This window comes from Otolemur garnettii, unplaced genomic scaffold (genome assembly GCF_000181295.1).
Source record: "Otolemur garnettii isolate 467f Iridium unplaced genomic scaffold, OtoGar3 scaffold00025, whole genome shotgun sequence".
In the NCBI taxonomy this organism is placed as follows: Eukaryota; Metazoa; Chordata; class Mammalia; order Primates; family Galagidae; genus Otolemur; species Otolemur garnettii.
In genome coordinates, this window is record NW_003852420.1 from 12110741 (window position 1) to 12134775 (window position 24035).

Below are 24035 nucleotides of genomic sequence, written 5' to 3' on the forward strand. Positions count from 1 at the left end.
CTTGAGCCCAGGAGTTGGAGGTTGCTGTGAGCTGTAATGCCACGGCACTCTGCCCAGGGGGACAGCTTGAGGCTCTGTCTCAAAAAAAAAAAAATTTCTTTCATTAGCATGTTACAGTTTTTAGCATGTTAAGTCCTATACGTGTTTTATTTGGTTTATAGGTATTTCATTTTTGAGAGATTACAAATGGTATTATTCTGGCTCGGCACCTGTGGCTCAAGTGGCTAAGGCGCCAGCCACATACACCTAAGGTGGCGGGTTTGAATCCAGCTCAGGCCGCCAAACAATGATGGCTGCTACCAAAAAAAAAAAAAAAAAAGCCAGGCGTTGTGGCGGGCGCCTGTGGTCCCAGCTACTTGGGAGGCTGAGGCAGGAGACTCGCTTGAACCCAGGAGTTGGAGGTTGTTGTGAGCTGTGGTGCCACGGCACTCTGCCCAGGGGGATAGCTTGAGGCTCTGTCTCAAAAAAAACAAAAAAACCGAATGGTATTATTCTTTTAATTTTGGTTTCCATGTATTCATTGTTCTTATATAGAATTACAGTTGACTTTTATGTATTGCTCTTGTATCTTGAGATCTTGTTGAACTCACTACTTACAGGATTTTTTGTAGATTCCTTGAGATTCCTTACAAAAACCATTGTGTCACCTACAAACAGGTCATATCTACAAATCTTTATTTCTTCTTTTTCAATCTATATGCCTTTTTTTCCTTTTCTTGCTTTATTCTGTTGGCTAGAACTTTCAGTAGTATGTTAACTTACTGATCTTAGAGAAAAAATATTGTCTTTGAACTACTATGTGTAATTCCAAACTTTGCTTGGTAGGGTTGTTTTTATTGGTGTTCTTCATCAAGTTGAGAAAACCCAGTTTTCTAAGTTTTTTTCATTTTTTAAATTGATATATAATATACATATTTTTCAGGAACATGATAACTTAATACATTCATATACACATAATATATAAAAATCAAATCAGTGTAATTGAGACATCCATTGGTTGAATGTTTTTAGTAGGATGAACCAGCCTTGGGTGTCCCTAGATAAGCTCTACTTGGTCATAGTGTATAATTCTTTTTATATGTTGCTGAATTTTATTTGCTAATATTTTATTAAGGGTGTTCACATTTGTCATCATGATGGATATTGGTTTATAGGTCATGCATGCTCTCTCTGTGTCTCTGGTATTGCATTTGTCTAGTTTTCACATAGAACATGGAAGATTATGGAAGATTGTGAAAGTCTTCATGGAAGACAATGATAATTACCACTAAGTCAGGGAGCAAAAGTTAGGGGAACTAACTCATTCTCCTAACTTTTTCAGAACATCAAGAAAGAATCCAGTCGGGGAAAGGAATTCAGGGAATTAGGAAAGGGAAGTATTGTTGCCTGCCTTAGAAATACTATTTTTCCAGTGAGTGTAGGGCAGTGTATTAGAACAGATTCATTAAGCAGTGTGGATGAAGTATGTTGTCATGGATGAAACAGTTAGTGTAGTTGGTTTGTGGAGGATCTGAACAATGATGTGGTAGGCTGGGACTGTATTGATGGTAGTGTTGAGGAATGAATAGTAGATGTGGATCCTGGAGCTGAAGCTGATGGGGAGACCAGGCAGAAGGATCAGCCTTGAGCAGGAAATTTGGTACCTCTCTGCTGGGAAGGAGAAGTAGATATGGAAAGAATGGGGTCCTTAGAAATAATACTAATGTTCTCTCCTCCCTTTGCTTGGGGGCAAGGGGATATCCCTAGGACTGAAAGAGTAATATATCTGCACAGAAAGGGGAGCAAGTCACACTCTGTCCATACAGAGACATGGATAGCCATGAGGATGAATTAGAGCTTTGTTTAGGACATAGACCAATTTCGGTGTTTTTATCTTTTTTCTTTTTTTCTTTCTTTGTCACTTCTTTTTTTGAGGCAGACTAATGATGACCACAGGTCAGGGAAATCAGTGTGGGAATTCTTCTTTGAAAATCTTCAAAGGTAATGAGCCACTGGTAGTTCAGGGAGTCAGCTGCTGAGTCTCAGTCCCGTCCAGCATTCACTATGAGAGGGCCTTTGGCTCCATCCTTTGTTAAGTCAGAGAGCTTAACCTTGAGCTTAGAGCTTTTGACCATCCCATTTGTAATTAGCAATTCAGACTTAGTCTTCAGGCCAATTCTGCTTTAGTCTCTTCCACAAAGTAGAAGAGGAGGGAATCCTTCTCAATTCTTTTTGATACCAGAAGCAGACAAAGATCAGTTTCTGTCCCTCGCACATCATTTCTCCTCCTCATACCTCATTGTAGGACTCTCACACAGGATGGTGCTCTTCTCATGGGACTGTGCTGACATCCAGGGAATTATTTTCTGTTCTGTTGCAGCTGCAGCCGACTCCGGCATGTTCAGAGCATCCTGACCCAGAGCAGCAAGTCTCGGCCTGATGGGATCCTCTGCATACTAGGTCAGTGCTTTTAACAAGGTGGGATTCAGGTCTGGGAAAACTTGGCTTCTTGTTCACAGCAAGATTAATAGTAGTATCATTGTGAGATAAACTGAGTTAGTGTCCTTCCAGTTCTTGTTCCCCTGAGATGTATTGCTGTTCTAGTGAGGTTGAGTGAGGTACACCTATTAGGAAGATAGGGAGCCCTTGCCATTTTGGAAGTTCCCAGCTTCTGTCCCAACCCCTTCCTCTTAGGCTCACATAGATAGCCATCTCCTGCAATTGACACTTCCCTCTTTCCCAGAGCCATAGCTCTGAGACTTCACAGACACCCAGGGTATATACCTGAAGTGTATATAGCAATAAAGACAGTCCCACTTGATTTCCTCTTTATTTTCTCTGTCTTGGCCCATTAGACCGTAAGCTTCATGAGTGCTCCTTGCAGGCATGCTATCCACTGCACCTGGCATCTGGCACAGTGCTAGGTCTTCAGCCTGTTGTTTGTGAAATGATGAGTGTTTGTGATTCCATTTACTTGTCGTCTTCACATCCTTGGGTTCTTTTCAAACTACGTTCATCTACCTTAATTTGATTCACCTGTTTGAATCTTAAAGCTCTCTTTGAGAAGTATTTTTCTATCCCCTATTCTTAGGCCAACTGAAAGTATTCCAAGATCTTTGACAAGCTGTGGAAGGACTTGGACTATATTTTTATGGTTACTTTTGTCCTCAAGAATTGCTTCAGAAATTAGCAGCCTCAATAATCTGTGCTGTTTGATTATCTCAACTATATAGATTCTGAAATCCAAGTATGGATATTCAAAAAAATTTTTTTTCATGGAGAGGTGCTTAGCTTGGTTCTGGCACAAAATTGGTCTGAGCTGCTGCCTTTAATTTGACCATCATGGTTTTGCTGAGCAGGGTCAAATTATTGGGGCTCCTTTGTTTCCCATAGTACAGTACAGCTGATCAGAGCCACCTTTGCCTTTTAGGAATCGATAGCAGATACAATGAAGGCTGTAGAGAGCTGGCAAATTATCTTCTATTTGGTTTGTACAATCAGAACTCCAGTGATTTTGAGAAAACAGGATTTTCGGAAGAAGTTCTAGATGGTAAGTATATATTGGTAAACTCTGTGTGAAAGAGTGGGTGGTTAATTTCTTTGGATCCTTATTTCATGGTCTTTTATGTAAAAATACAGTCAAATTTAAAATAATCCAAAGCTCTAGTAAAAGTTTGCCTTTTTAATAATGAAGAACAGCATTTCTTCTTTGCTAATATATTAAATACTATGTTCCTGTCGGTCACCTAGCAAAAAGTAATTTTCAGAATATGTTTACTGGGTAATTCAGTTTTAGGGAAAAAAAGTAAACATCAGGGTTTGGCTTTATCTTTTGTTGGCATAGTACTATTTTTCCTGTTAACTGCTTACTGCCTCTATTTGCTGAATGCTCAGATTAGGGGCTGTTACTCTATAAAAGCACTTTTAGTTGTGAGGTAAGGATGAGCCTGCACGAGGCTCCTACATGGAAGACATCACGTGGATCATCAGCTGAGGAACAAAGGCGTCTTGTCTTGCTATCTTTGGGAATTGTTTTCTATGTGACTTTAATTCATGATGATGTCCATGACTACAATGCAGGCTCTCAGTTTAGATTCCCCTTTCCTAAGATCTGAGACACTCTGCCAGTGTTGATGCTGCTGTGGGCTGTTGCCCGGGAGCTATCTCTGATATCACATACTTAGCATCTGACTTGTCTTCCAGATGGGTCAGGAGACACAGGAATAGGCAAATAAAACTGGACAAGAGACAGACAGTTCTTGTGAGGTAGCTGGGAGAGGCGTGAAAACAAACATCTGATGTGAAATAATATAGCACTGGGTCTTATGCAGTGTTTCTCAGCTGGGGACACTTTAGTGTACTATGAGATATTTGGCAATGTATGAAGACATTTTTAATTGTCAGACAATCATCTAGTGGGTAAAGGCCAGGGATACTGTTAAATATTGATAGTTCAGTCACCTGCAACAAAGAATTAGCCCATCTAAACTGTCAAAAGTGCCAAGGTTGAGAAACCCGGGTCTAGTGTATGTGAAAATTCTTCTCTGGTAAAGTCCTTAATGGTGTTTATCCTTACAGATTGATTAATGCTTTCCTTTTTATTAGAAAGTGCAGAGGGATGCGCCTGTGGCTCTAAGGAGTGGGGCGCTGGCCCCATAGGCCGGAAGTGGTGGGTTCAAATCCAGCCCTGGCCAAAAACTGCAAAAAAAAAAAAAGAAAGTACAGAAAGAGTAGACTGAAATTACTTCTGTTAAATTCTTTTTAATTCAAATTTGGTTTCAGATTTTGATTAAAATTTTTTTACCTTGTCCTGTACAGCATCTGTTCTGCTGGTTTGGAAAGAGTTAATCTTGGCATCTTGTACCAGCCACACATTCACTGCAGTTGAAGTTGCTAAGGACATTATAGTACTGAAATTTAGGAAATAGTTAAAATCCTCAAAAGTATGCTGCCTTTTTTTTTTTTTTTTGCTTATCTTTGTTTTTTATCTGGTACAATGGGTTCTTAACAAATTCATTTTGAATCCAAGTAGTTAGAAAGCTGAGATCCAACAGGCATTTTTCAAAAGAAGTTATAAAATGGCCAAAAAACATAAAAAATGGTCAACATCACTAATTATCAGCCAAATGCAAATTAAAACCACAATGAAATGCTGTCTTATTCCAATTAGAATGGTCGTTATTAAAAAGTAAAAAAACAATAGATGTTCGCAGCTGATGCAGTGAAAAGGGAACATACACATTGTTGGTGGGCCGTGTAAATTAATAGAACCTCTATGGAGATCAGTGTGGAGACTTCTCAAAGAATTAAAAGTATCTAGCATTTGATTCTACAAGCTCACTATTGGCTGTCTATCCAAACAAAAATAAATGATTGGCTGATTGGCTCAGTGCCCATAGCTCAGTGGGTAGGGTGCTGGCCACCCACATACATTGATGCAGATATGTTTGAACCCAGCCCAGGCCTGCTAAATAACTATGACAACTGCAACAAAAAAATAGCTGGGTAGGGCAGCACCTGTGGCTCAAAGGAGTAGAGTGCGGCCCCATATGCCAGAGGTGGCAGGTTCAAACCCATCCCTGGCCAAAAACTGCAAAAAAAAAAAAAAAAAATTAGCCGGGTGTTGTGGTGGGCGCCTGTAGTCCCAGCTATTTGGGAGGCAGAGGCAGGAGAATAGCTTGAGCCCAAGAGTTTGAGGTTGCAGTGAACTGCGATGCTATGGCACTCTACCAAGGGTGACATAGTGAGACTATCACAAAAACAAACAAAAAAATGATTTTATCAAGGAGATCCCTTCATTTGTATGTTTATTGCAGCACAATTCACAATTGCAAAGGTAAGGAATCAACCTAAAGGTCCATGAATTGATGACTAAATAAAGAAAATATATACCATGGAATACTACTCAGTGATAAGAAAGAATGAAATAATGTCTTGTACAGCAACTCAGATGGAACTAGAGATCATTATCCTAAATGAAGTAACTTGGGAACAGCAAAATAAATGCTGCTTGGCTTGGTGGCTGTCGCTTAAGTGGCTAAGGCGCCAGCCACATACACCAGAGCTGGCGGGTTTGAACCCAGCCCAGGCCTGCCAAACAACGACAGCTACAACCAAAAAATAGCCAAGTGTTATGACGGGCACTTGTAGTTCTAGCTACTTAGGAGGCTGAAGCAAGAGAATCGCTTAAGCCTAGGAGCTGGAAGTTGCTGTGAACTTTGATGCCATAGCATTCTACCCAGGGCAACAGCTTAAGGCTCTGTCTCTAAATAAATAAATAAATAAATGCTGCTTGTTATCACTTATAAGTGGGAGCTAAACTGGGGCTATACAAGGACACACAGAGTTGTATAATGGCCATTGGAGACTTACAAGTGGGGAAAAGGGAAGAAAAAAGGGTGAGGGATGAAAAATCGCCCATGGGGTCCATGTACACTAATCAGGTGATGAGTATACACTGATGTCTGTAGCAATACACAGGATGTTGTATGCACTTGCACATGAACTTTATGGACACCCTCTATATGTAATGGAGTTCTGCTTGTACCCCCTAAATCTATTTAAAAATTTTTATTTATTTATTTATTTTTTTTTTTTGAGACAGAGTCTCAAGCTGTCCCCCTGGGCAGAGTGCCGTGGCATTACAGCTCACAGCAACCTCCAACTCCTGGGCTCAAGCGAGTCTCCTGCCTCCGCCTCCAAAGTAGCTAGGACTACAGGCGCCCGCCACAACGCCTGGCTATTTTTTGGTTGCAGCCATCATTGTTGTTTGGCGGGTCTGGGCTGGGGATTCGAACCCGCCACCTTAGGTGTACGTGGCTGGCGCCTTAGCCGGTTGAGCTATAGGTGCCAAGCCTATTTAAAAATTTTTAAAAAGGAAAAAAGTGGCTGAGATCATCAGATTTCTACATGATCTCTGTATGAGAGGGAGAAAGGCCAGCATCAGGGATTTATTTTTAAGAGAAACTTCTAAATGGTTTACATATTCATCTCATTCTCATATACTTTTTTCTTTACCTGAGTATATACTCTATTGATCTTTTGTTCTTAGTGACATCAGAGTTCTAAGAGGTTTTGGGAATGCTAAATTAGTTTTAGGAGCGGTTGGGTTATATCTTTTATTAGATCCTACTTCTCTGAGCTATGTTACACATATACCCTGGAAGTTCTCATTCTCTTCAGGTGACATCAAATACTCCTCAGCAGGTGGTCTATAAATGATTCAGGACAGGGCTGTTTGGAGGGGTATGTGAGAAGACTAGTATGCTGAGAGATGAGATGGGGCCTTCTTTTCCTGCCCTTTGCTACCCCTTTGACTCTAGTGCTTATGGTACAGAGTAAACAGAGAAGATGCTGCTGTGCGCTGTGTTCCTTAGAACATGCTGGGCCTGATCAGTTATGGGGCTCAAAGGGGCTTTAAAGGCCAGAATCATGGCCTTTATTTCAGTAGGCCTCTCATGTGTGTGGTCAGTATTTATAGGATCTATGCTTTGTAAAGTGTGGATTGTCACATTGTTACTATGTTGGCATTGCCCTACACCTGTTGCTTGGGTGTTCCCCTCCCCCACGGGTGCTCCTTTCTCACCTCCAAGTACTCCTCCAACAACTTCTGGATTCATCTTGTTAGAAGGAGGCTTGATGGCTCTAGTTTCTGAGGAACCATGGAGTGGGTCCCTTGGTTTTCTTCTGAAGTATGACTCTTTTCATTCTCAGTGTTCAAACTGCCTTAATATTCCTTCCTGATTCCATGGCACCTCTTTCTACCTGGGTTTATTTGCACCCTTAGGATTGCTGTATTTATCAACATTGATGGCTATTCCTTGCATCTGTGAGCTGCTGATCTATTTACAGAAGCTCTTGCCACTTACTACCACTTCCTTCCTCCCAGCCTTCCTGTGTACAGAGTTGACGAGTGTTACACAGTAACTCGTCCCAAAGCCAACACGCAACATCCTCCGGCCTGCAATTCTCTTGAGCTAGATGAACCAATAGAGCTTTAGATACTGATGTCTGGGGGAGAATTGGTCACTGATCATATTTTGTGCGGTTTTCCTATGTCAGTGGCTTTAGGCTATGGGTTTCCATTTGATATTTGCCTCAACAGGGATATACATAGCTGTGTTTGGTTACACATTTGAGTATTGAATTTTGTAAGACCCATGCTTCAGGAGATGAAGGCTCTTCTTCTGACTTATTCTGTGCCTGCATTGCCATATCCAGAGGGCCACAGTGGTGCATTGCATGGGGACGCAGACTCCTTGCTGTATATGCTTGAAAGTTCTAAAATTACTTTGAACCACATTTTCTAATTAAATAATTATCAGTTTAGAGCTTTGTTACATTGTCTCTGAGTTAGTTTTAATGGTTCTAGTAATGATGTGGGGAGAAAATGTCTGAAAGGAATGCTTTTGACAATCTTGTGCTTTTATTTTTTCTTACAGATGTAATTATATTGATTAAATCAGATAGTGTCCATCTGTACTGTAATCCTGTAAACTATCGCTATCTCTTACCCTATGTGGCACACTGGAGAAATCTGCATTTCCACTGCATGACTGAAAATGAGGTGAGGAGAAAAGATAGAGTAGGCGCTTAGAGATACTCAAGAATATTTTTTAAGGAAATCGTGGATCTGGAATAAGTGGCCTCTAAAACAATCAAATTGTAGAGAGTGGTTGCACAAAAAAGTTATTTAAAGTGGAAAATTTTGTATTTCCATATGAGGCTTACTTTATAGAAAAATAGTATGTCTGAGAAGACGAAAAGGGACTGTTCCAATTAGGACCTAGCAGTAGACTTGTGAACCTACTTCCTGCCCTGCTTCTTCATCACCAGCCTGAGTCCCTTTCTCAGGAGACTGGTGCCTAGAGACTGTCCTGGGAGAATTTTTTAAGCTTCGTGACATTCCTGTGTTTGGATTTCTTGGTATCTGTTTCCGTTTTCTTTTGAGGCCCTTGCAAGGGTTTGGCTAGAAATCAAATTAGAATTTGAAATTTAAGATTTTATGGCAGTTGTGACCCAATATTGGCCAAGCACCCTTCTTTCTATGTGAGTATTTGGAGATTTTTAAGGGCAAATTTTATCTTTTGCATTCAGGTCTCCTGATACTTTTTTTTTTTTACTTTTAATTATGATGTGAGATGAGGAAAGACAAAGGTTTCTTCTGACCAGCAGCTAACAAAAGGTTGGCTTTGGAAACATGCTCTTGTCCCAAATGACATTTATGGCAATGCTCCATAAATGTCATTTGGGACAAATGACTGATAAAAATGTAGAGAAAAATATGGGACTTTGCATGATGTGTCTTCAGAGCATGTTTTTCTTTTAATTTCCTTCTTTAGTATGAAGACGAGGAAGCAGCAGAAGAATTTAAAATCACCAGCTTTGTGGACATGGTTCGAGACTGTAGTAGAATTGGCATTCCTTACAGTTCCCAAGGTGAGTATCTAACAGCAAGCCATTTTATTTTATTATTATTGGGGGGGAGGGGAGGCACAGAGTCTCACTCTTGTTGCCCTGGATGTAGTGCCATGGCATTATACCTCACAGCAACCTCCTACTCTTGGGCTCAAGTGATCCTGTTGCCTCAGTTTTTCATTTTTAGTAAAACAGAGTCTTACTTGTACTTAGGTTGGCCTCAAACTCCTGAGCTCAAACAGTCCACCTACCTGGGCCTTCCAGAGTGCTAGGAAAACAGTCACGAGCCACCACGCCCAGCCTAGCAAACTATTTTAGAACCTTGGTTGGATACCGTGTGAATTCAGTGTCCCTACTTCTTTTGTTAGAAGCATTCAGCTGGGAAAACCCTTGATCCATTTTTACTAAAGGTAAAGGATAAAACAGAATGAAATCTGGGGTCTTTTCTATGCAGCCTGTAGTCAGAACTATGACGTTTTTGTACCAATGCAGGAGGCTGCCTACAATCATGTAGAACATGATTTCTACATGAATTCTAAATATAGAATTTAGCACAAATGACATGTAGTCTGTATTACTTACTGTATATTGAGTATAGATGTAGGGCCTCTTGATAATAAGAAATAGTTCTATTTGGGAGGCTGAGGCAAGAGAATCACTTAAGCCCAAGAGTTTGAGGTTGCTATGAGCTGTGACGCCATGACACTCTACTGAGGGCGACATAGTGAGACTCTGTCTCAAAAAAAAAAAAAGAAATAGTTATTTCAGTAGCTGTTAAAAACAGGCTGACAGGTTCAAACATGATCCATAAAATATAGGGAAAAAGTCAGTAAGTTTGCCAGTGCTTATACTATTACAACAAAAATAAGCTTGCACATTGACATATTGTTACAAGAAAGGAAAATTTTTGATTTGATAGTTTTCCCTCTAAGAAATTGATTACTGTGTTTCTCGGAGAAGAGCCAATTTTGGATCTGTTAATTATTATACCCACTAAGTGATGCAAATCAGATGTAATAGACTACTATTTAGTTATTTATTTTTTATTTAGTTACTTAGGAAACCAGAATGTAAAAATATATTGTAGAGAAATCTGATTTTATATAATTTGCTTATCACTTGAGTTTTTCTTGGCTTTCATTTTATATTTCTAGTTTCAATATTCTAACTATTTGTTTGAATTTTATTTTGCTAGATGAGGCCTTGGTGAACTTGTGAGAAATGTTGCCTCTCTAACCACATTAGATCAGGTTTAGACTGTTATATCCAGGATGGTATTTGATATGTATTGTTGTATTTGATTCCTCTAGGTCACTTGCAGATATTTGATATGTTTGTGGTAGAGAAATGGCCGATTGTACAGGCCTTTGCACTTGAGGGCATTGGCGGGGATGGATTTTTTACCATGAAATACGAGGTATGTATGAAAAGCAGTATGTCTGGGTTTTGTCTGCCACTGGGCTGAAGGGCCTGCCATGTGGCTGTACATTATCATAACACTCTAAAAAGCTGGCAGTTCCCTCCCAAGGGCATGGAGCAAATTAGAAGACTTGAAATGGAAAACAGTTGCTGTTTAAGGTAGTCCCAATTTGAGCTGCCGTGTCCTCTCTTCTTGGAGTTCTCTGTCCTTCTTCCTCTCCTTTCCCCATTCTTAGTTAACTTTTCTTCCTGTCTACTCCTGTGGCACTCTAGATCAACTCCGATAGCTTTCATCGCCCTGTTATTACACATTTGTCACACATACCTCCACTCACCCACCCACTCCTGATCTTTGGACTGGGAGCTCCTTGAGTACAAAATAGAGCCTTGTTGTTTATATCCTCTGAAATTCATATAGTTTGAGAACTATTCAAGATCAGTAAAAGGGACAATATAGAATTTATAGAAGTACAGTGGACTAGAGGAATAAAAGAATTAGCCTCCATAGTAAGGACAGTGTCTTTTATTTTAGTATTCCTTACATCTAGGAGATAACTAATAAATATTTGTTAAGTTAATGACTGAGTCTGGGAGGCGCAGTCATCCAGAGCACAGATTAGGGAGAATGGCCTGGTAAGTTAGTATTACAACCACAGGCATCCATGTACTTCTGTAGGATCCCCACTGAAATGAAATGCCCCCCACACAGGAAACCAGGAGAGGTAGTTTTGTCATGCTAGAAATGGAGAGAGTGAATAGGGCCTGTAGAATTAAGGCACAGGGTTAATTCCTCTCCCTCCTTCTGAGAAGTACCAGCATCCCTAAGAAATGAGTTGAAACTTGGCTGGCAAAACCACAAATCCCTCCACTGTGGAGCAGCATGACCTGTAGGGCTAAAGGGACACATACTGCTTGGATTCCACTTTTCCTGCTCCAAAACCACAATATTGATTGTTACATTGACTATAAGTAGCAGGACATCAAAAAGGCTGGGGAGCTATTCTTGCTGAGAAGTAATACTCTCTAAATTAGAGGGATGGGGGCAAAGAGGAACCTTCACTGTTTACAATAATAGTAATATTTATTTTTAACGAACTGTATGAACTAGGCATCTATACCTGCTGTATGCTGGGTATGGTTCTAAGTACTTTATGTGAATGGACTTGATTTAATTCTTAGAGTAACCCTCTGAGATAGGTACTATTTTATATCCCTACTTAAAGGGAGATTAAATGAATTTTCCAAAGTCACAGAGCCAGTAAGAGGCAGGGGTAGGGCTAACTCTGCATAATTTGATTTCTGAACCTGTGCTCTTGGAACTACTGCTTAGTACAAGAGATTCCTTTCAAAATACTACTGTTGGCTCAGCGCCTGTGGCTCAAGTGGCTAAGTGACCAGCCACATACACCTAAGGAGATGGGTTTGAATCCAGCCTGGGCACGCCAAACAACAGTGATAGCTGTAACCAAAAAAAATAGCCAGGCATTGTGGCAGGCACCTGTGGTCCCAGCTACTTGGGAGATGGAGGCAGGACACTTGCTTGAGCCCAGGAGTTGGAGGTTGCTATGAGCTGTGATGCTATAGTACTCTACCCAGGGGGACAGCTTGTGGCTCTGTCTAAAAAAAAAAAATACTACCGTTAATTGGCAGGATACCTTAATACCCAAAAGGTCTGATGGAGATGTACAAAGATGAATGTTGCTTTCATGCCTGCTTACATAGTGTCCATTCTGTGGCCCATGGATCAGGGAATAATTTCGTTTTTCAAGTCTTCCTATTTAAGAAATACATTTTGTAAGGCTGTAGCTGCCATAGATAGTGATTCCTCTGATGAATCTGGGCAAATTCAATTGAAAACCTTCTGGAAAGGGTACATTACTTTAGATGTTATTAAGAACACTTGTGATTCATGGGAGGAGGTCAAAATATCAATATTAGCAAGAATTAGGAAAAAAGTTGATTGTAGCCCTTGTTGATGATTTTTGAGGGGTTCAAGACTTGAGTGGAGGAAGGCACTACAGATACGGTAGAAACTGCAAGAAGAACTAGAATTAGATGTAGAACCTGAAGATAGGTCTAACGAGCTGCAATCTCATGATAAAAACCCAATGGAGGAGGAGTTGCTTTGCTTTTTAAGGATGAACAAAGAAAGTGGTTTCTTGAGATGGAATCTACTCCTGCTGAAGATGCTATAAATATTATCGACATGACAACAAAGGACTTAGAATGCTACCTAAACTTAGTTGATAAAGCAGAATGGCAGAGTTTGAGAGGATTGATTCCAATTTTGAAAGAAGTAATGGGTATGGGTAAAATGCTATCAAACAGCATCACATCCCACAGAGAAGCCTTTTCTGAAATGGAGTATCAATAGATGCACTGGTATTTAATTGTCTTGTTTTACGGAATTGCCACCACCCACTACCTTCAGTAATACCACCCTTATCAGTCACCAGCTATCACCATGGAAGCAAGACCCTCTATCAGCAAAAATGTTATGCTCCACTAAAGACTCAGATGATCATTAACATTTTTTAACAAGTATTTTTAAATTAAGATAAATGTCATACACACTTTTTAGACATACTACTGTTGCACACTTAACAGACCCATACTACAGTATAAACATGACTTTTATATGTACTGGAAAACCAAAAAATTTGTGTAACTTACTTTGTTGTAATGGTCTCGAATAGAACTTGCATTATATCCTATAGTTCATAGGGCACTTGGTAGAACACTGAGGAAGGTTTTGTCTCAATAGCAGGGAATAATCAGCCCTAGACTAAGCATCGTTTAGATCTCCTAACAATTCATAAAAGCAACACTTGAAGAGATCAAATTGTTTTCAAGTAGATTAATTGCATCTCAGAACAAAATGCAAGAATATGAGCATATAAAAATATCAAGCACCCAGAAAGGTAAAATTCAGTGTCTAGCATCCAAAGATTATTGGGTTTAAAAGGAGGAAAATAGGATGATAATGCAATAGTCCATTAAAAGTGATCTAGAATTGACAGAAATGTTAGAAATAGCAGAAAAGGACATTAAAACGGTATTTTGTAAGTTCAAGAAGCTAGTGGAAAGACTGAGACATAGAAGATATAAAAAAATAGACTCACAGCTGGTCATGTGTGGTGTACACACCCGTAGTCTCAGCTACTCAGGAAGCTGAGGTGGGAGGATCACCTCAGCCCAGGAGTTCAAGGTCAGTCTGTGCAATGTAGCAAGACCTTGTCTCTTTAAAAAAAAGAAGAAGGCTTGGCACTGTAGCACAGTGGTTATGGCAGCAGCCACATTCACTGAGGCTGGCTGATTTGAGCCTGACCCAGACCAGCTAAACAACAATGACAACTGCAACAGCAACAGCAACAAAAAAATAGCTGGGCATTGTAGTGGGCACCTGTAGTCCCAGCTACTTGGGAGGCTAAGACAAGAGAATCACTTGATGATTCTCTAGCTAAGGCAAGAGAATCAGTGATGTTGGGTGTGTGTGTAGAGAAATGGTTCGGAAATAGGGATGGGTGTAGAAGAACTACATCTTTATTTTAAGAATCACTTGAGCCCAAGACTTTGAGGTTGCTATGAGCTGTGACACCAGGGCACTCTACCCAGGGCAACATAGTGAGACTCTGTCTTAAAAAAAAAAGAAGAAGAAAAGATTAAATCAAACTTCTAGAGATGAAAAACTATAGTATCTAAAATGAAAAATATGCTAGATAAAATTAACAGCAGAATGGATACTAAAGAAAAAAGGTTTAGTGAATTTGAAGCCATAGCAGTAGAAACTATATAAGATGAGGCACAGAGAGAATTAAGAATAAGAAAACCAAACCTGGTGGCACCTGTAGCTCAGGCGGCTAAGGTGCCGGCCACATACACTAGAACTGGCGGGTTCAAATCCAGCCTGGGCCTGCCAAACAATGACAACTACAAAAAATAGCAAGGTGTTATGGCAGGCACCTGTAGTCCCAGCTACTTGGGAGGCAGAGGCAAGAGAATCACTTAAGCCCAGGAGTTTGAAGTTCCTGTGAGCTGTGATGCCACAGTGTGATGTACTCTACCCAGGGTGATAGCTTGAATCTCTGTCTCAAAAAAAACCCCAAAACAAACCAAACCTACAGCATCACTGAACTATCCTTCAGTCAAAAGGATAAAATAAAGTCATTTTAAAACTAACAATGTTTCCTTCCTATTCTTTCTTTCTTTTTTTTTTTTTTTTTTTGGAGTCAGAGTTTCACTTTGTCACCCTTGGTAGAGTGCCATGGCATCATAGCTCACAGCAACATCAAACTCTTGGACTCAGGAGATTCTGTTGCCTCAGCCTTCCGAGTAGTGAGAACTACGGGTGCCCATTACAACCCCTGGCTATTTTTAGAGACAGAGTCTCGCTCTGGCTCAGGCTAGAACCTGTGAGCACAGGCAGTCCACCCACTTCGGCCTCCCAGACCTGTTAATTCTTTCTTAGAAAGGTCTTGGAATATATGTTTCAGTGAGCAAGATCATTAACTATGAAAGAGGAGACAAGAAAACTGTGGAACAGAATCCATCATATGAGAGTTCCAGGATGATAGCAAAGAGAAGTCTCACAGTGGGAGTTGTAGCTATGCTATAAGCTTATCTAGCAGCCAGACCAGAATGAAGCTAAAAGATGAAAGGAATTGATAGATTATTTGATATGTTTAAGCCAGTGGTTCTCAATCAGGGATGATTTTACCTTCACCTCCCCTCCCTAAATATTTGAGAATGTTTAGAAATATTTTAGATTGCATTTAGGGGGAGGGAAGGTGCTATAGGCAGCAAACAGGTAGAGCTCAGAGTGCTGCAAAGCATCCTGCAGTGCCCAGGGCCCATATCACAAAGAAATGTCAGGCTCCAAATGAACATGGTGTCATTGTTCAGAAACCCTGAAGTAAGCATACTAGTAACTTAGAAGGGACAGTAAGACAAAAGTTTGGAATTGATTTGTAAAAAAATTATCCAAGTGAAAAAAATGAAACTGTTAGTACTTCTAAGAAAAGTGAAAATAAAAAAGCAAATAGGAATTTATTTATTCTATTTTATTTTTTTTTGTAGTTTTTGGCCAGGGGTGGGTTTGAACCCGCCACCTCCAGCATATGGGACTGGCACCCTACTCCTTTGAGCCACAGGAGCTGTCAGCAAATAGGAATTTAGCATGTACTTAGCTAAATTTACATGGTTGTAATCTAAATATTCATGTAAACAAGAAAGTCATGTTATATTAAATGATGTTGGGTGTGTGTGGAGAGAAATTCAGGAATAGAGATGGGTGTAGAAGAACTACATCTTTATTTTAAGTCAGTATTTAATTAATCAAGAAATAGTTATAGAAGCATATTGTATTGAAATACACAGTTAATTTATCAAAAATAAAATATTAAGTGAATTCTAAGTGGTTGGTTCTGAGGGGTGAGACTAATGAGAGTTTGTATAAAATTGAAGTAGGAGATTGAAAAAAAAATTTTTTTTTGAGACAGAGTCTCATTATGTCACTCTCAGTAGAGTGCTGTGGTGTCACAGCTCCCAGCAACCTCCAACTCTTGGGCTTAAATGATTCTCTTGCCTCAGCCTCCCAAGTAGCTGGGACCACAGGCGCCCACCACACCAAGCTGTTTTTTTGTTGTTATTGTTGTTTAGCAGGCCCAGGCCAGGTTTGAACCCATCAGGCCTGGTATTTGTGGCTGGTGCCTTTTTTTTTTATAAGCCTTTTGTACCATTTGAGTTTCTAAACCATGGGCATGTATTTATTTAAATTTTATTTTAAACAATGGCAAAAAATGTACAATGTACATGTGTACATGTATATAAGTTAATATATATCCATCATTGAAGATAATCAAAGGATACAGCAGAAGTTCTAGCTGGGCTTGGTGACTCACCCCTGTAATAATAGTGCTCTCAGAGGCCAAGATGGGAGGATCACTTGGGCTGAGGAGTTTGAGACCAGCCTGAAGCAAGACTAGGTCTCTACTAGAAAAAAATAGAAAAATTAGCAGGGCATTGTGGTGGATACCTATAGCTTCCCAGCTATTCAGAAGGCTGAGGCAAAAGGATCGCTTGAACCTAGAGTCTGAGGTTGCTGTGAGCTAGGCTGATGCCACCATATTCTAGCCTGGGCAAAAGCGTGAGAGTCTCAAAAAAGAAAGAAAGATATACCAAAGCTTCTGAAAAAATAGGTTCCTTAGGGCAGCACCTGTGGCTCAAAGGAGTAGGCCCCAGCCCCATATTCTAGAGGTGGCAGGTTCAAACCCAGCCCCGGCCAAAAACTGCAAAAAATAAAAAATAAAAATAATAATAATAATAAAATGAGTTCCTTAAATAGGAAAACATTTATTAATATATATAGGTTCTAATATAATTGATAAAAATTTGAGTTATTCTAATCACATTGAATTCAAAATAGTCATTTTTGAATATGAGAAAATTCTGATTGTCCTAATAATATTGACTTAATTATTTCAATAATTTTGTCTTTATTGCAGTTGCAGGATGTGAGTTTGAATCTATGGAATGTCTACAGCAAGATGGATCCTATGTCTCTGGAGAATTTGCTTTCAGAAGTAAGCAGCCAAACAGTATTTAATTTATAATTATTATGACCAGCTTAGTTATCCACGAGTGTTATTTAATTTGAAGAAATGCAAGACATATTTTAATTTGCTTTAGTCAAAGAATAGAGCAGTTTGTTCTTGACTATTGTCTTGAACTCCTATAGGGAGTAGGAAGCCTAGAAAAGTGATTCTCCCTCTTCCACTCTGAGATGACCTCACTTCAGGTCCTCAAAACCAAGGCCCCTTGCCTTGTCCCAGTTTTAGGTTTTCACTAAAGACATTTTGCCTGATGGGTTGGATTTTAGCAAAACAGTGCAAAGGGTGTCTTTCATTTTCTGGCATGAAAAGATAAGAAGATGGAATATAGCTTAGAGGAATAAAGGATTAGAATGGGATGGCAAACTGTTTTTGTGCTATGTGGAATCTGCGGCAGCTACTCAACAATGCCATGGTAGTCCAAAAGCAGCCTTTGACAATGTTTAAACAAATGGAGTATGTCTGTGTTCCTAGGAAACTTTTATTTACAAAAACATGTTGCCTGAACATACAGGGTGGGGACAGCAATTTACAATGAAGAGTAACAATCACAACTAAAGTTACAGGAATAGTCTGGGTTCAATGGCTCATACCTGTAATCATAGCACTCTGGGAGGCTGAGGCTGGTGGATTGCTTGAGCTCAGGAGTTTGAGACCAGCCTGAGCTAGAGCAAATTTTTCTAGTCTAAAAATAGAAAAACTAGCCAAGCATTGTGGTGGGCACCAATAGTCCTAGTTGCTCTGGAGACTAAGGTAAAAGGATCACTTTAGCCCAGGAGTTTGAGGTTGCTACCCCAGCACTCTAGTGAGATTCTGTCTCAAAAATAAGTATATAAATAAATAAAATTATAGGAATAGGTCCTTTGGTTAAGCACCTCAGTAATGTCTCTCAGGGGCCATGGATGGATATGCATAGTCATGGACTAGGGATCAGCCATTTCTCCAAGGAGCTCCTGTACATTTTAGTGCAAAATAGTATTTAGAGACTATGAACTGGGCACTAGGTATGTTTCTTGATTCTGCAGGGATTTTGATTCTAGGTTCTTTGAGTGGGAATAGTAAAGAAATAAAAGGATAATATTGAAAGCAAACGATATAATACCTAAATTGGATTTCCCTGAAATAATAGAATATTTGAATCTACATATTAAAAAGGGCATGCTATGTCCCAGAGAAAATTGCCCCAGAATCGTCAACATTGAGACATGTCCTCGTAAGGTTACTAGACTTTCCTTTGCCTCTTTCCCACAGTGGCAACAGTAAAATCCTTTTGCAGCCGTGGTACAGATAAAAGGAGAAAATTTAAGATGACCTTGATTTCTTCACAGAAGGAAAAAAGTGAAACAATATACCTATAATAAAAATCTTTAAGGCTCAGCGCCTGTCGCTCAAGAGGCTAGGGTGCCAGCCACATACATCGGAGTTGGCAGGTTTGAATCTAGCCTGGGCCTGCCAAACAACAATGACAGCTATAACCAAAAAATAGCCAGGTGTTGTGGCAGGTGCCTATAGTCCCAGCTACTTGGGAGGCTGAGGCAAAAGGATTGCTTAAACTTAAGAGTTTGGGCTCAGTGCCTGTGGCTCAAGTGGCTAAGGCGCCAGCCATATACACCCAAGGTGGCAGGTTCGAATCCAGCCCTGGCCCGCCAAACAACAATAATGGCTGCAACCAAAAAAAAAAAAAATAGCCGGGCGTTGTGCGGGACGCCTGTGGTCCCAGCTATTTGGGAGGCTGAGGCAGGAGACTCGCTTGAGCCCAGGAGTTGGAGGTTGCTGTGAGCAGTGAAGCCATGGCACTCTACCCAGGGGACAGCTTGAAGCTCTGTCTCAAAAAAAAAAAAAAAAACCTAAGAGTTTGAGGTTGCTGTGAGCTGCAATGCCACAGTCCTCTACCGAGGGTGACATAGTAAGACTCTGTCTCAAGGAAAAAAAAAAAAGTAAGCTCACCAAGTTTTATGTTGTGATTCAAGTGTAAAGGCAACAATGTTTTTAATATATAAGTCTTGGGGCATATGGTTCTCACAAGCTTCTGAAGAAACCTAACAGATTTCAGGCAACCAGGATATGACTAGAAAAGCTACAGCAAAAGATTAACAGTAAGCCTTAAATTTCTTGATTCTAGAATTAAAACAAAGGCTTTTGAGAGACTTATTGTGATAGTCTCTCAAATAGAATGTAAATGTTACTAAGTTTGTTTGTGTGTATAAATGACTTTAGCTAACATGGTAGGAGAGTGAGCAGCGCCTGTGGCTCAGTGAGTAGGGCCCCGGTCCCATATACCGAGAGTTGCGGGTTTGTACCCATCCCCAGCTGAACTGCAACCAAAAAATAGCCAGGTGTTGTGGCGGGTGCCTATAGTCCCAGCTACTCTGGAGGCTGAGGCAAGAGAATCGCCTAAGCCTAAGAGCTGGAGGTTGCTATGAGCTGTGATGCCCAGGCCAAGGGTGACAGAGTGGGACTCTGTCTCTAAAAAAAAAAAAAAAGAAAAAAGTTGGTAGGAAAATATTGTTTTCTTCCTCCTTAATATTTTAACATTGAGGAGGTAGGGTATCAAAGGATGTCATTTAAAACCAAAAGTTGGCCAGCTGTGGGAAGCTGAGGTGGGTGGATTGACTGAGCTCAGGAGTTCAAGGCCAACCTGAGCAAAAGCGAGACCCTATCTCTAAAAATAGGCGGGTATTGTGATGGATGCTTGTAGTCCCAGCTACTCAGGAGGCTGAGGCAAGAGAATTGTGTAAGCCCAAAAGTTTGAGGTTGCTGTGAGCTATGAAGCCATAGTACTCTACTGAAGATGACAAAGTGAGACTCTGTCTCAAAAAAAACAAAACCAAGTGGTGCCTGTGGCTCAGTGAGTAGGGCGCCGGACCCATATACCAAGGGTGGCAAGTTTAAACCCGGCCCCGGCCAAACTGCAGCAAAAAAATAGTCGGGTGTTGTGGCAGGCTCCTGTAATCCCAGCTACTCCAGAAGCTGAGACAAGAGAATCGCCAAAGCCCAAAAGCTGGAGGTTGCTGTAAGGTATTACGCCATGACACTCTACCAAGGACGACAAAGTGAGAGACTCTGTCTCTAAAACAAAAACAAAAAACAAACCTAAAAATTTAAGTAAAAAAATAAAGTAAGTAACAATACAAAAGGAGCATAATGAAATTGTGTAAAAGATAATAAAATTGGGCACATGAGGAAGGAGAGGATAAGAAAAGAAATATACTTATTTCATTATCAGACGTGGTCAGAAATTCATAGGTACTAAAGAAATTGACCATTAAGGTTTTTACATTAGTTATAAGGTGAGCACTAGAATAGTAAGAATAGTTTATGTAAAACAACTTACTAATTTTTTGTTTTTATTTATTTATTTATTTATTTTTGTTTAGCAGACGTGGACCAGGTTGGAACCCACCAGCCTCAGAGCATATGACCAGTGCCCTAACCACTGAGCTTTGGCGCCCAGCCTAATTTTTTATTTTTATTTATTTATTTATTTATTTTTTGAGACAGAGTCTCAAGCTGTCACCCTGGGTAGAGTGCCGTGGCTCATAGCAACCTCCAGCTCAGGCTCAAGCGATTCTCTTGCCTCAATTTTTCTATTTTTAGCAGAGACGGGGTGGGGGGGAGTCTTGCTTCTTGCTCAGGCTGGTCTTGAACTTGTGAGCTCAAGCAATCCCCACCTCAGCCTCTGAGAGTGCTAGGATTACAGGTGTGAGCCACTGCACCTGGCCAATTTTTTTTTTTTTTTAGACATATTCTCACTCTTTTGACCCTAGGCTAGAGCACCTTGGCATCATAACTCACAGCATCCTCAAATTCCTGGGCTCAAGCAATCCTCTTGCCTCAGCCTCCCAGGTAGCTACCATGCCCAGCTAATTTTTCTATTTTTAGTAGATTCAGGGTATTACTTTTCCCAGGCTGGTCTCCAACTCCTGAGCTCAAGCAGTCCACCTACCTTGGCCTCCCAGAGTGCTAGGATTGTAGTTACAAGCCAACATACCCAACCACAGCTTGTTAAATTTTAAACTTTGTCTAGCTAGGTGTGCTGGTGTGCACTTGTAGTCCCATCTACTCTGGAGGCTGAAGCAGGAGGATTGCTTGAGCCCAGCAGTTTGAGATTGCTGTGAGCTAGCTTAAGGCCATGGTATTCTAGCCCAGGTGATGGACTAAGGCTGTGTTTAAAAAAAAAAAAAATTGTCTTCAACTTTCTCTTAAGTCTTGTTGTAAAGTAAAAATAAATACTTACATTGAAGAATACTCATAAAGTAAATTTCCAAAAATGTTAAGCCTCAAAATATTTTAAATACACCTAAAAGCTATGCTTAGAAGAAATTTTTTTTTTTTTTTTTGAGATGGAGTCTCTCTTTGTCACCCTTGGTAGTGTGCTGTGGCGTCATATCTCACAACCTCTAGCTCTTAGGCTTAAGTGATTCTCTTGCCTCAGCCTCCCAAGTAGCTGGGGCTACAGGTACCAGCCACAACACCTGGCTATTTTTAGATATGAGGTCTCGCTCTGGCTCAGGCTGGTTTAGAACTCCTCAGTTCAGGCAATTCATCCACCTTGGCATCCCAGAGTGCTAGGGTTACAGGCGTGAGCCACCGCACCTGGCCAGGAGAAATTTTTAATTGAAAATAAATTAAGCTGTTCTTCTGAGCGAAGTATCACAAGAATGGAGGAAAAAGTATCCAATGTACACACCCCTATTATGAAACTAATTTAAACCTTTTTATATGAAAGCTATAACCAAATAGCCTAAGAATATGGGGAGGGGGGAGGGAGAAGGGAGGGGGGAATGGGTGGAGGGAGGGGGTTTGGAGGGATTACTTCTGAGGTTTACCTTATAGGGGTACAGGTGAATCTTTCTAAGAGTAGAATGTGAACGTTTTAAAGCAATAACTGAGAAAATGACATGAAGGCTGTGTTGACCAGTTTGATGGAAGTATTTCAGATTGCATGTGAAAACCCCACACTGTACCCCAGAAGTGCATTAATGTACATAGTTACCATTCAATAAAAAAAAAAAAAAAAGAAAATAAATTAAGCAACCAAGTGAAGAAGTTACGGGAAAGGAAGAGTAAGGAAATAATTCATTAAAAGGAAAGTATAACTTAATGACATAGAAAACAGGAAAGTGGTAGATGTCATAAATAAGCCCGGAACTGGTACTTTAAAACAGGGAGTGATGAAATAAACAAACCATTAGCTCAGTTGTGTTAGTTTGTGGTTCCCCACCCCCAGCCCCTGAGACAGAGTCTCACTTGGTCACCCTTGGTAGAGTGCTGTGGCGTTATAGCTCACAGCAACCTTTAACTCTTGAGCTCAAGAGATTCTCTTGCCTCAGCTTCCCAGGTAGCTGGGACTATTTGCGCCCGCCACAATACACAGTTATTTTTAGAACTGGCTCAGGCTGGTCTGGAATCTGTGAGTTCAGGCAATTCACCTACCTTGGCCTCCCAGAGTGTTGGGATTATAGGTGTGAGCCACTACACCCAACAAGTTTATATTATTTTTTCATAATTTTTCTTCTTCCTTCATATCCTTATTGTTGTCTGCAGTGGGTAGGGTATTCTTTCCTATCAGACTGATATTGGCCTTGATCTTGTGGACTATGAATGGTCATAACATGACATGTCTCTGACTAGAGGTCTTTAGTATACTTGTGCAGTTTGTCTTTCTCACACTTCTGCCAGGAGAACTTGTCTCAGGTAGCTTCTGCTTTAAATCTGGTGATATCTCTTCCTGGAAGTGCTTGGGACTGCTTCTCAGTGAAGTCACTGCTGCAGTACTGGGAATAATTCTTCCTGAGAGTGCTCAGGTTTGTTTCCCAGAACAGGCGTGTGGTGATCAGGGATTTTCCAGAAAAAGGACGAGGTAATATGAGCTTTCTCAATACAGGGGGATGGAGCCCAGAACCATTCTCTCTGTTGAACATTGAGAGAAGCTGCTAAAACATGACTGCTTTGCCCTTACCTAGTCTTTAAGCTAGCCCTTGTTTATCTTGGAGATGGTGCCATGAGCAACCCAATAGCTGCCTCTGCTGGATGCCAGCCTAGGGCCAAGGTTTCTGTCTGAGTTCAGCACCCTTGCATGTTGGCTGAGGGCCAAACCACACTGGCATGGTTCTTGGGATTTTCAGACCTCTGCTGCTTATCTCACCTTGGTACCTGAATCTGTCTTCTTGATTTTGCCCTGAAGAGTCTGAATGATAGACTTGCCATCCAATTGAGTAGTTGTACCTACCTATACAGCATCCATTTCCACAAACACAGAGTTTGTGTTGGGAAAAAGTTGGAGAATAGTGTGTCTGGTGGAAAGCACCCAGGCTGTAGGTAGCTCTTATCTAGGTATATTTTCACTTTAGCTGCTCATTGATACTGCATCTTTAGGCAAGTCACTTTACTGCTTAGTCTCCTCATTTGAGATACACACAAGGATGTCAGGAAGATTAAAAGAGGCAATACATAAAAGAACATTTCATGTATAATACTAGTTGTTTTTCAGATGAGAATTCATTGTATCTTCCATTTAAAAATGGAATAGGGGCTCGGTGCCTGTGGCTCAAGCGGCTAAGGCGCCAGCCACATACACCTAAGGTGGCCGGTTCAAATCCCCAGCCCGGG

General features: G+C 40.6%; 1 protein-coding gene across 2 annotated transcripts in view; it reads left to right on the forward strand.

Moving 5' to 3' along the window:
- Nucleotides 1–24035, forward strand: part of CUNH20orf194 (chromosome unknown C20orf194 homolog) — a 151463-nt gene that overhangs the window by 17758 nt on the left and 109670 nt on the right. For both annotated transcript variants that reach the window (XM_012804175.2, XM_023512184.1), the window contains exons 2-7: nt 2360–2439; nt 3410–3529; nt 8421–8545; nt 9321–9417; nt 10707–10813; nt 17319–17396. In XM_012804175.2, coding sequence (XP_012659629.2) covers nt 2360–2439; nt 3410–3529; nt 8421–8545; nt 9321–9417; nt 10707–10813; nt 17319–17396 — 607 coding nt within the window. The remainder of the gene's footprint in view (nt 1–2359; nt 2440–3409; nt 3530–8420; nt 8546–9320; nt 9418–10706; nt 10814–17318; nt 17397–24035) is intronic.